This window comes from Cardiocondyla obscurior, linkage group LG22 (genome assembly GCF_019399895.1).
Source record: "Cardiocondyla obscurior isolate alpha-2009 linkage group LG22, Cobs3.1, whole genome shotgun sequence".
Classification (NCBI taxonomy): domain Eukaryota; kingdom Metazoa; phylum Arthropoda; class Insecta; order Hymenoptera; family Formicidae; genus Cardiocondyla; species Cardiocondyla obscurior.
Window position 1 is genome coordinate 2,339,952 of NC_091885.1, and position 13,564 is coordinate 2,353,515.

Consider the following 13,564-nt stretch of genomic DNA (forward strand, 5'->3'; position numbering starts at 1 on the left):
ATTTCGGGGCCGAGACCGTGCTAAAGCTGGGGGCCCGATCGACGGGTCGCGCCGAAAAGTATTAGGGACGAATGGATCCTGACGGGTCCTCGAGATCCGACGGATAGAGCCGCTCACGGGCCGCAAAATCGCCTCGTGCATATGCATATGCGAGCAACACAGATTTGCATTCTAATTGTCGAACGATCTGACAAACGCTGCCATTATGACTCCGTTCGGAATCGCGCGATAGCAAGCGAGGGGACTTCTGCATCGCGAAAATGAGGTGCCAAAGAGTCCTCGAAACGGCCGAGAACGGTCAATAATCGAAAACGTAAGGGTCTCTTATCTTATCCATCCCGTCGGTCTTGCGAAGGCAACGGTGTCTCCGACGCGTCCGTTTAATACGCATAAGTATACGCGTTATCGCAGGAAATGGACACGAGGATGCGGGCGTTCTGACAACGCGCGCCGGTCGTTACGAATCTAGTTATACCAAATTAATTCAAGCTGCGACCGACACATTTTTTAAATCGACAATCTCCCACGAAACCATATCTATTTCGTTAATGCATATCGTACGTTCGTGACGGAAAACGGAGAAGCAGAAGCCGAGATAACCGAGAGAGAGAAAAAAAAAAAAGAAAAAGAAAGAGAAAAGAGTTAATGCATCCCTTAAAATGCTAATAAAAATACCGTCGCGTAAAGTACAAGGAAACTAAGGGCACCGAAACATCTACGCGCAAATCGTTTTATCTTATCGCCGGACCTTCTCCAAAATTGCCACCGTTACGTCAGATTCAATCGGCCTTAGTATCCAATAAGTACAAACACGCGTCCGTTAATCGCGTCTTGCCCCCAAAATTTAATTCCAACCTTTCACGGCTACTACCGAATTTTTTAATTAACCGCCCATCCGTGCTTGATTTACCGCCGCGCTCAATTTAAGCCGCTTGTAATACACGCCGTTCATAATCGTATTTTTATAAGGATGCGCAGTACGAAATTAATTTCCCTCGGACACGACGCGTCGGCACAAAATTAATTTCATGCGAATCGTCGAACGCGAACGCATGTATTAAATTAGTACACTCCTCCTTCAATTTCCTTATGTTCGCTTATCTAACATCGCATAACGCGGGGCATACATATGCTTAATGAGGAGCGTTCTTATCCCTGTCAGAATTTCGAAGCAATTAGCTCTGATACTGTTAGCCGCGTACGAAGGCGCGATAACGTCCGCGCGATCGCGAGTTAAATCATCCTCCATTTTCACGTTAATATTTTTCTCTTAATCATCGACATTATTATGGGGCATTAAATTATACGCGAATCTCGTAGCGCGGAGGAAACCATCGTGGATCGACGTTACTCTGTTCGTATCTATGAACGATCGTTCGGGTACCGTTCGATTAATGCATGCTTCAACGATCTACCTAGCCACCGTGTATCCTTAAGAGGCCCCTCGCCGTGAACGTTAATGAATACTTCAAGTCACGATTGGTAATTACACCTTAAACGTCGCGATGATGCCCGATGTGGCGAGTATTTCGTGTACACCTCGCATCGCCGTCGAAAGAATCGTTTTGTAAATTTTAGAGAATAATTAAAAAAAAAAAGAAAAAAGAACAAGCTAAGTCGAGGAAAGTATAATGCCGAACATTGTGTACGCGCAGCGATTTTCTGTGCAAGTTAATTTCAACTTGCTCTCACGCGTTCTATCTTCCACGGCCTCTCTCCTTCGCCTCGTTTATATTTTTCCCCCCGTGATCGCGCGTCCATTCCTCCGGCTCGCCCTGCACGTGTGCGCGATCGTAAAAAAATGCAACTAATTAACGACTAAAAAGTCGGGCCATCGGAAAGTTTTTTGCCCGACCGCGAGAAAAGGTCCAGCTGAACTGGACGAGTCTAACCGCGCATTCTTCGTTTCATTTCTTCAATAACCGTCGGCTGGTTAGCGAGCGAATCACTGTTCGGTAAGAGAAACGCTTTCTGTTACGAGGCTTCCATGCTTTCGTAACAATAATATATTTCGAATGATAAATGACGAAATGTCGTGTAAATAAGACAACTAAATAATACCGATCGTACACGCGGCAAGTATTCCAAATGCGTTTATAATTTTTTAATAATCGTCATAATTGCGTACTTAAAATTAAATTGATAACGATGTTTATATTTCGCCAAGGTGAATTTTATGAGAGCTCAACAATTAATCGGTAATACTACATTACGTGCCATTGACATAATTTGATTTTATTGGACGGCATTAAAGTACTAATGAGATGGCTGTAATGATATCTACCATTCCATAGAGATTGATTATATGAGTTTTTGTGCTTAGCGAAAGGATTAATGATAGTTGCATGAGTTGTTGTAAAGATTATCTGTAGAAAGATGAGAGCAATTAGTTCAAGATTGTTATTATCCGTCCGTCGTTTATCTCCATTTCGTATTATTCGATATTATTAGTTGTCGTGCCGTTATTTGCCGCAGCAGAAGCAATATAAAAGATCGATGTACGTAAATTTCTATTCTCGAAAAAATAAAGACCAATAATTCGGCACTTTAAAAGAATTTAATAAACTTCAAATTAATTGTATATTCCACGCGCTACAATATTCGCGACTTTGTTCAGAAAAATATTGCGCAAAGGAAAAAGATCTTTCAACGATGTTAATGCGGTTAACGACAGATCTTCAGAAAGCTCGATCTCGTCGAGCGCCATCCGTGCGATCCGCCTCGCTTGCAATCTAATTAATCTAATTAAGCCGAAGCGCCTCGTTATTGCGGCGCGCGCCGCACGCACAAGGGGGAATTAAGAAGAAATGTAAGAGAGTGGCCATTGCGCTCGTAACAGATCGGTAACACAAGATCGTCTCACCGATCCTCGTCGTTCAGACCGTGTCGCCGACAGCCGACAAGATCCATTAAGAGGATTATTATCGAATCGAGCAATCGCGCTTCTTCCTCTCTCGCGTACCTAGCTAAAAACTTTTTTCTTTTTTTTTTTTCCCTCCCGACAATCTGCAAATGTTATGCTCGGAATGTGTTCAAGTTTAATCGCGCTTAATTTATTCCGGCAAGTACCGAAGACGGCGAAATATAAAACGGCAGAAATTAAATCATACAAATTTGGAAAACATATACCTTTTCGGCATTCATATACTTCACGCGCTACGCTTAATTTTAATATCCCGGAGTTTCGTATCAACTATTTTTAATTACCCGCCCGTGACTGTATCACACATGTTTATGTGGATACAATTATGTTCCGTGTCAGCGTTGATAATCTCACGTCACGCACGTAAACGTTATGAGCGATTATGATAATCAATGAGTTCTTTTTTTCGAATTATAAAAACGTTTACGAAAATGTAAGGGTTATTTTTTTTCCTTTTTTTCTTTCGCGTAATCGCTTATTTAATAAACCGCTATAATTACGCTAATTAATCCACATGCAGCCGGTACGAGTGAGCAGTTTATACATTGCCCGAAGAAAATGGAATCGCTACAATCGTGCTTACCGATAACGCCGACTTGGCTAGAAACAGATCCACTTACCCATTGCATCTGAAACAAAAATAGAAACACTTATTTTAGCACAGGTCAGTTAAAACGGGTATAATATCTAGCATTAATTAAAATTAAACGCCGTAAAGAATATTATCTACGCGGTATTATTGAAGCTGATATTTAAATTTAATATCCGTTATTCATTTTGTACGAGCCCACGCGAGTCGGCGGAATTATTTTCAAAATTTTTTTTAATCAAAGGACCTAAAACGAAATAGAATTAAACATAAAATTGAATCAGCTGGAAGTATAAAAATTTTTTTTTTTCTACACCACGCCGGACCTTTTACACGCGAGATGTAATTACACACGGATATTGCATCAATACTTGCGCCTCGTCATCGTTTTCGCTCAAGTCGACGGTATATGCATAGCTCCGCGGTTCCGAGTCTTCGGTAAGAGCCGCGCCGAATGACTTTATGTACAGCGCGCAACAAGAAGACTGCGGCGAGCACACGGCTAATTCCGCGTTAATTGCCCCACGGCGCTAAAGAGCGTTTCAGAGAGAGAAAAAAGTCGCTTTCCGTGCAAAAGGGGATTAAGAGCGTGAATGGCATTCTTCTCGGTCGTGATTTCATACGAAGAGAGATGAAAGTCGAAATTACCGCGGATGCACTTTGTCCGGCGAGCGCTGAAAAATTCAGGCTCCTTCCAGATCGGCCGGCCGGGTATTGCGACGCGAGCGAGAAACAACCCCGACCACTTTGGCCGGCGCATACAATTCGTATCGTTTCTATTAAATAAAGAATCGGGGGAGTCTAATTGCCTTATTGTGAGCGTGCGAGTCACGTAAGCACGCGGCAACCGTCACGATAAATCATAAACCAAAGACCGGAGTCAGCGCTCGAAACAATCGGGCGTCTGAATGAAGTCTTGCGAAACAAACGAGCGTGCTTCGTGCCGCTGCCTAATATCCGCTCTTACTAATCGCTCGCTATAATTTGATATATCGTTTGGACGGCGCAACATTTCAAACAGTCGCCGTTGGTCGACTGACCGGTGAATGACGGGACGGACAATCTTGTACGAGACAACGCGCGGATAAACGATGGAGAAAGAGGGAGAAGGACGAGGGGGCGCGGATAACGCGGCGCGGCGCAGAATCGGCCGAACGAGTTCTAAACGTGAAAATCAAGAAGGCGTCGATATAGAGCTAGCTTTATTTAAACTAGAAGCCCAGCCGCACTCGTAATTCCTCGAGATAATCTCCGGCGTGGGCAACATATAGATACACGCCACAAAAACTCCCGGTGTCTATGCCGCTTATCTACCTTGGTCTATCTCTATTTATTATCCTTAGACGCGACTATGTGTCTCCGCCGAGATAGCCGACACTTATCCCGCGCGGCACGTGTATGCACATGCAATATGCAACGGCACGCAGATAGGTATAGGTAGAGCACCGGCATTTTTCGTACGCTCCATCCTCTCTTTCCACGGCCGGTTGCACGCTCGAAGCGGCGAGTTCGTGTCCGGGCTGACTAACCCATTAGCGCCTTGGCTGCCGATCGACATGGCGAATCGATCGATAAAAGCAACGCCGAACACTTCCTGCCGATAGGAAGGCCGTCGTTTCTCTCGCGGCCGATCGACCGAGGAAAGAAAAATTGCTTTAGCCGCAGTTATCGCTAAATGAATAGCAGGCGCGCCGGAATCTTGCACCAAATGGCGTAATATATTCGACGATCTATGCCTTAATTCCGCGAGCCGCGCATTCTGCCTCATACGTATGCTTTAACACTCTTACGAAATCCCCGAGAGAAATGCAGGATTAATTTGAAAAATAGAAAAAGTAATTATTTATTTCGATAAGCCTGTGTCACCATTGTCTTCCGCGGAAATATTATTTTATTTATATTTAAATAATGACAAGTCCGCGAAAGTGCAAGAGTAATTAGTTTCTCCACGCTAATTTGGTTGTGCAGAAAGTACGCGCGCTGTTTACGTTTTCTGTCTGCCGAGAAAAATAACTCGGTTCAACTTTAAATTATAGCAAGCCGCTACAAATGGAACAGGCAGAATCGCGCGGTAGTTATTCTCGCGGCTCTCTCACGGTGCCAATAGTTCGTCCGTCGTGAAATTAGATGGTAGCGGTGGCAACTGGCAGCATAAAAATAACACGAAGGAATAAATTGACGATTAAAATCGAAATCGAGAGGCGCGATAAAATTAAAACATTATATACAATGTTAAAATTCGGCGCGTACTTATTTGTAAAACGTTACCAACGAGAGACGCGGCGAATGTAATAAATAATGTGATAAACGGCCGTGGCACTATAAATTCGATAATAATTGCAGCTGTTGCTGAAGAAGTGATTCGGCCAAGTGACGCAGAGCCGATTTATCGATATCATTCTTTGCGAAATCCAAACATGTCCAAGAAGGACAACGACCTTGCGCTTTCTTATTCTCCTTCGTTACCAGGCGCGTTAAACAAATTTCAAACGGCATTCCGGTGTAAAATACATCCTCGCATCTCGCCAAAACATTAATAAATCATTCTATTTTATTTACGAGACCACTGTTCGCGTATCGTATTAGACTCGTTCCAATTTTCTTCAGCATAAATCGCGATTAAGTAAGAAAATCGCGTAGATAAACTTAGATCGAGTTAATATTGACGCAAACAAGAAATATAAGATCTCGGGGAAAATCTGCGCGTAACTTTACTTTAAAATATTTGTCTAAAAAATTAATATAAAATAACGTTCTTAATTCGAGAAGGAAATCTCTTCTCGAAAATAACTGGGACTTATTCGTGCCCTCTCCGTTTCGCTAGCACGTAGACAATGTAGCGCAGGGTACAACAACCGGCGGGGCTAAATTTTCGAGATGGTTTCTACCGATCCGGGCTTAATTTGTAGCACGTTCTTATGGAGAAGGGGCGATGAGGTCCGTCCGATCTCGTGGCGTTGCCAGATTAGTTAGCGCGACTTAAGACGGCCGTTGATGCTACCGCTTCTTGCCTCGCTCCCCTTCCTCATTTTTGCCGCTAAAACATCGTCCCTAATTAATCTCCTCGGCCTCTCCCATACTGACGCTGCGCTAATATGAACGAACGGTGACAATGGGCAGAAGACGGAGCTCGGAATCCGTTGAATTCGACGGCGTGGCGGGCGATCGGGAGAAAAAGCCGGCCAACATTTAACACCATCGAAAAAGGATTATGCCGATAAAAGCTAGCCAGAAATGAATCTTAATGCACATCCGTGAAACTTACCTCGTAAAAACACGTTTAAGGTTTCGCTCAGATGTACTGTATTTATCGGGAGACGATAAAATACTCAGCTCGCGAAGGAACAAAAAATAAGATAATTCTTCGAGCGGAATATTTTGCATAAATTTGAAACGGAAGATTCCATCTCCGAGATAAGTCGCAAGATTAACGCGAATCTCTCTTGCGCGGAGAAATCTTTCTTCGACGGAGACGATAGCGGCGAAAATAATACTGACGATAGCGGCCGACGATGAAGAGTCCAATTTGGAATCTGCCGAATTCGCCGGGGCGGCGGCGGCCGACCCGGGGAGAAAAACTTGCCCGATGCTTAATACCGGAGCGACGAGTCAGAGCCGACGAGGGGAAGGACGGGGTCCGCTAATGGGAATTTGCGAGACGGCCATAACGTTCTCCGGAAACGTACGGGATGCACTTAACGTCTTACTTGAATGTAGCGCGGCTCAAAAACCGCGCCGCAGAAACTGGTCCGCAGGTGGCACACACGAGCTCGTAGTTCAGCCCGAGAACTGAAAGGGCGTGCGCGGTTAATTGGGATAATCGCCACAGTAAATCCGCCAAACGAACTTCGCTCGGTGGTATCTCTATCGGGAGCAGCTTTTAATTTCTCGCTGCGGTATGCCGCGTAAAAGAAAACGCCGACGCACGGTGCACGCGAAAAACCGCCGGATGCATAATACCCGGGAGGATCGCGTCTTGAATCCTGACGCGCAAGCTCAATTTGTCGCTCAACGAGACATGTCTTCCTTTCGAGCGAGCAAAAATGCGCGATATCGATCGAGACGCGGTCGTCCAGTGAATCGCATATGAAGAGCTCCCTGAAACCGAGATCACGTCGCACAAAAGGATTCCCGCAAAAAAAGACAAGTGTGAACTTCGCGCGTTCCCCGTTTCTTTTTAAGCTTCATTAAACTTCATTTTTTTACATCCACTTTAAAAACCGATCGAATAACCGTTGTATCCAGGACAGGGCCGAGTCGCTTATTCGAATTTTATTTTACTTGAATCTTTTTTTTTTTATATTCCTAAATTCTCGATCGCGAAAGGTGTTTAAAACTGCATGTACTTCTCTTGTCATCGTAACTATTTTAACATAAAACGTCTCAAAAGTAAATGAATAATTAATTAGACAAGTTAATATATCAGTTAATAATTAATTAGGGCGCACGGTTCTCGTTAAATAATAAAAGGATAGCTGGCTGCGGTTCTCGGAAGTATTAAAATTCACCACTACGCAGACTCGCCGAATTTTCATGCGATTTCCGCGGATTTTCAACATTCACGCCCGTTATGACGTCTAAAGAATAGAAGCGAGATGACGAGGCTCGATTATAATTTAAACCGTACAGCTTTAATGTAATTAAATTATTAAGCCGGTGGTGTGCCAGTAGAGTGCGTTAAACCGCGAGGAAAAGTTTAAGTTTCTCACGGGAATCGCGGTGAATAACGTGAGTATACGTGATTTAGTAATTATCGCGAACGTCAAGAGATCTAAAAATAGACGTTTATGCGGCGGATTGACGACTTAAAAGCCGCGAGAATAAAAGTCCACTCTACATGAGCAGAAAGGTGCGGACATGACAAACACACATAGATAATTAACGCGATCTAAGCATCGTGTTCGGCAGAGCGTGTCAAGTGACAAGGACTCGATAAGTAGCGTCCGTGACGTCGTCGTCTCACTGCCCTACTGTTATTAACAAACGAGATACCCAGTCGGTTTTCCATAAAAAAGTAAAAAAAAAAATTTTTTTTAAATAACAAACGATGCATCATCATGCTACCACAAGAAAGGAGTAATTAATAGATATCTATCACTCATTATTACCCGTAATAAGCCGCAAATGCAAAAAAAAAAGTCGTGCTCGAACCTTTTTTTCTCTATCGTTCAATAATTCATCGCGTATGGATTTTATATTTCAAGTGCTGAAAAGATAAGTAGAGAGAAATTAAGATCTGTCCAAATTGTAAGTGCCAGACGTGGGTACGAGTGGGTTTAGTACTCGCAATCGTCTCATTTTCTCTGCCAACGACGACCGTAATTATCATTAATTGCGACCACTGACGTGTGAATTCGACAATGCGCCTGTTAAAAATGGTTTTGTCTCTCTCCTGCCGCCGCCCCGGCGTTTTTGGCGGGCAAAAAGCACGCGACGTTTCCGAGCAAAGATGAGGAACCGAACGAGCCGCGAAACTAGGTCGACCTTTTTTTTTTCTTCGAACGCAAACTCGACAGACTGAGAGTCGGAGGAGAGCAGAAATTTAAGGGTGTCGACGCGCGGTTAATTGGTGTTCTATGAATTTGACGGGTATTACCGCGAAACAGCCACGGAGTAGACGACCGGCCTCGCTTCTTGCGGATCACATCGGTGACTAACGGAGAATTTGGCTGGCCTGTACGACTCCCATCGTGGAATTTTAATTATAAATTAGTTGATTAACTCAATAGTGTTTTTGCTGCCGGCGACAGTGTCCTCGGAACTGGTCGCGCCAGTGTACGCCTCATATACGTGCGTCACGCACACCTCGAGATGTCGACTTGGCAGGGGTTCTCCAAAAGATCGTGTATCTTTGGAGAAATGCCAATTAAAAATTCACACGATAGGACCGATTGTTTTATCACGCTCGCAGTCGTACTTTCGTTGTTAATTATTCATGTACCGACGATATATTATCGATTCCCTATACCTTGTAAACGGACGTAAGACGATAACGCGGCACGTTTGTTCGGAATCGAGATGTATCGTAACATACGCGGTAGATCGAGACCGAGACAGTTTGTTCCGGCGAGGATGTCCGGCGTCAGGTTCTCGAAAAGAAAACTGGTCTTTGACGTCGCAAACGTCGCACTCATTTGGCGCGCGGCAGGTGCGATACACGCACGAGACCTGCGTGCACGTAATTCCGCTGTACGCGGATACGCAAGTGCACGGTTGCGTTACTCGCTACACGCTCCTCCTTTATTTATTTTTTGCGTCCGGCATATGCAAAAAGCTGTCTTTCGCTTACGTAACCGCACGGAGAAGTAATCGAGAGTTTGTCGGACAAATTGCGCGGGACTTTAAGCCGAGCGCGAGGAAAAGTTGTACACGCGTGTCGGATCGTTGAAATTTTTGTAATTGGCAATGTTCCGAGTATTCTAAAAAAATAATAATATTAATAATGCGGTAACACTCTTTCTTTTTTCGTTACGTAAAAATATAATTTTTACTACAAAGAGAAAATTCGCTTTAATTAAAATTAATTATATTAATATTCCGCGGGGAAAAAGTTTGCTTGTTTAAAAATAAAAATTATTCACGAGGTGAAAAATTCAAGTTGAGAACCTACGACAATCCGAAGATACCTACGTTGGGAGCCCCGCTAGCATGAGAAGCACAATGGCCGCGAAGATGTAGCCGCGCCGATGTCCTCGTCGCTTCATCGGCACGCATAGCATGCGAGAATACGTTTTGTTTTATATTAAATAAAATATTCGACATCCCACGGAACGAGTCGAGCGCGATGAATATTCGGCGAGCGTGAATTCTCGTCTCCAGCCGTCGGTTGTAACTTTTCGACAAAATCCGTTTAATGAGGAAGATAACATAGTCGCTGGTACCATTTTACAAACCTCGACGGGAATGTAGCTCCCGAGAACGCGGACGAGAGAGGTAAAGGCAACGGAGAAAGCGCAATTTTCGAATTACAATTGTTATCAAGTGCTAATTTCGCATTGGCGGAAACGACGCGGATGTCATTTCAACTTTCAACTTATTCAAATTACCCCGACCTCTGTTTGAAAATTATGTTAGCCGATGACACCAGTCGAAGTCGGTGTCATCTTAAAATAGATCTACGCGCTTGTCACAAATATAAAATGAAAAGCCGCCATTGTCGACGTGATGAATCCTGAATTTTTTTTATCATCGTGGGACATTATTAAAAATTTTTTTTCAGAGACGAACACGGTGTTACAATCGCACGCATCGAGAGAGCGGGCGGCAAAACCCAAACAAGAGCGAGGAACGTTTGAGCACTGGTCGAAGATGCGTGGAATCGCAAATTAAGGACGAGAGAAGGGCACGAGGCACTCGCGGGTCAGAAGATGTCCCGCTCTCGGTTCGCTCCGGTCCGCATACCGGACGAACCAAGCAACGCCGCAGCCGCAGCTATAGCCGCCTCCGTGCAAAAAAAGTATAAAACTTGTGACCCGACTCAGAGCTTCTCCACCCCCCCTCCCGGTCCTGCCGTTCGCCTCGGCACCGCCATACTTTTTGCCGACACTCCGAGTGTACGAGAGAACGAACTGTGTCCGGCGCGAACGTCAGCAGAATGTAAAATATGCAACATGCTCTCGTCCGAATCCCGTGGTCTCCCGTCCAGCGGTTCCAATAACGTGCATACGAGATGCAAGTAACCCTTGCGGGATTACAATTTAGATAAACAGAAATTGTACCGTCGGAATTGAAAATGACATAAATAAAAAAATTTTTAAAAAAGATTGTACCCCCGGAGTCAGAATTTTTATCCAGAAATCCTATTCTCTCGTCGGAAATATGTATTAGTCACGAGATCGGAGGAGAATCGAGGACGACCGAAGGCGCTCGATAATTCTCAGTAATCAATAAAGATCCTGCCGCGGAGAGCGCGGCGTTTCTTCTCCGCGGCGGTGAGCGGTCTTTTCTGCGAAAGCCAGCTAGACCCGAAGAATCTCGCCGCGCGTCGTGTCCGTTCCCGGTCTTTCTTAAAATATCCCGCGAGCGAGAATCGTTTTCCGGCGCGAGTGGAAAGAGCGGGGACAAAAAGTCTTTTGTGGGAAGATCACACCATGCATCTCGAGATAAGTAAGAAATCAATTATACGCGAGTGGACTCGACAGATCGGGGGGGAGGGGGGAGGGGGAGGGTCTAGCCGCATACTCCGAATTTCCGCGCAATTAATGCGGATCCGGCGCGCCGTTGTAGGATCCCTCGGCGAACGCGTCAAATGGTTCGCCTAACGCGGTTGCATCGCGTGTCACGATTTTGCCTGCATTCCCCACGCGCCTCGTTGCGTTAATCGTACTTAGCGCGCGGAATTCGCTCTACGCAGGAAGCGCCGAGGATACGTACAGCGGAGGTCGGAGGAGGAGCCTGAAGAGCGAGGAAAGCCAAGCTAGCCGAGAGGGAGGTCTTGGGGGAGCAACGACTAGTTTCTTCTCCGTGTTATTATCTACCGTGTCCAGTAAGTGCCGCGTGCAAGATAGCCGGGATGTGGAAGACATCATGTCGATCCCGGCCATTCCGTTCTCCGCCACTGTGTCCACTTAGCTATGCGGACGGCGATACTTACACTAACTCTTCTATTCCTATACTCTAACGATTCCGAGAGAAATTCCACCGTTCTGTCTCGTCTTTCCTCGCGCTCGCAATAATACCCGGCTGGTTTGTTATACGTCGATACGTTAACGAACTAGGCTCGTTAAAGAGATCTTAAAACTGCAGATGTAAGTTCAATTATTTGTAGAAGATGAAAAAAAATTTAATAAAAAAAAAAAAAAAAAAAGAACTTGAGAAAGAAAGAAATTTACAGACGCACGTGTCGCCGTTATTTAAACCGAATTTAATAATCTCACGAGAAGACGATATCGATCGCTTACGGTAACATATCCTTGAATCACATTCGAGACAAAGTAATGGCTCAGAAGAATCGAATGGAAAGTAAGGTGCGATCTTGCTCTTTTTCTCTTTGTCTCTCTCCCTACACGAATTCTTTCTTATCTTCGTCCGGCGCGTACAGCTACCCGCCTACACCGTAGCTATTCGCTTGATGGTGGCCTATACCATTATATCGCTTTTGATCGCCAACCGTCACTCGACGTATTTGCAGTAGGTATCCGCATACCTAGTTTGTCAATGTTGCATCGACAATTCCCGAGGCTCGCTGCGCCAGCGCGTCATCTTCGTCGTCGTCGTGGCGTCTGAAAGTACCACGACGACGAGCGCGCAATGACGACGGCGCGTAACGAGATACCGTAGCGTTTCACACACGTATGCAAATCCCCTCCAATATCAAGTTATGTCTGCTCTCTTGCCGGAAAGGATCTGCAACAGCAGCGACGCGAGAAAGCAAGAAAATGAGAGAGACGAAAAAAAAAACAAAAGAAAAAAAAACAAAAGAAAAAAAAAAAGAAGAAGAACTCGCCGGCACACCTTGGTCTTCATGCCGGACTAGATATTTATCTGATTGAATCCGTGGGAAAGCGAAAGCTCTTCTATTTTTACGTTCGTGAATTTTCAACAATTTACAAGACTTCCAAATTCTGATTTATTTAAATCCCGAGATGCTCCGGATATCGAATTGTGTACTCCTCGATGGGAGAGGATTACGAGTATAACAAGATTTTATAGACATAGAATCATACGTTCCTTCACGACTCAGGCGCCGGCGAGATCAAATCGATGATAACGCGGCACGGAGAGGCAGATGCATAAGAATAAGAAAGAAGGGTTCGTCCTGGCGCGGCGCGCTCTCGCGATCCTTTTTCTCCACCTTCGTGGCGCGGTGGACTGAAGGAGGACGGGTTATCATTAAGTGAAATGCCGTGTCCACTATCTCTCGGCTCTCACGCGGCCCCTCGGCCGCCTCTCTTCGCGATGCCAGGACTTGTTTTCTGCGCGTCCCCGGATATCGTAGCGGAACGGCACGTCGGAACAGGATAATCCCTTCGCCGTTGCCTCGCGGTGCGTCGCGAGAAATACTCTGCCCAGGGTTATTAATAAGGCTACCCACTATCTAATGCAATTAGAAA

At 45.0% G+C, this 13,564-nt stretch overlaps 1 protein-coding gene across 4 annotated transcripts in view; it reads right to left on the reverse strand.

Annotated features, from left to right (window-relative positions):
* Positions 1-13,564, reverse strand: part of Hth (Meis homeobox homothorax) — a 388,286-nt gene that overhangs the window by 197,610 nt on the left and 177,112 nt on the right. For all 4 annotated transcript variants that reach the window (XM_070670915.1, XM_070670914.1, XM_070670913.1 and 1 more), the window contains one exon: positions 3,544-3,552. In XM_070670915.1, coding sequence (XP_070527016.1) covers positions 3,544-3,552 — 9 coding nt within the window. The remainder of the gene's footprint in view (positions 1-3,543; positions 3,553-13,564) is intronic.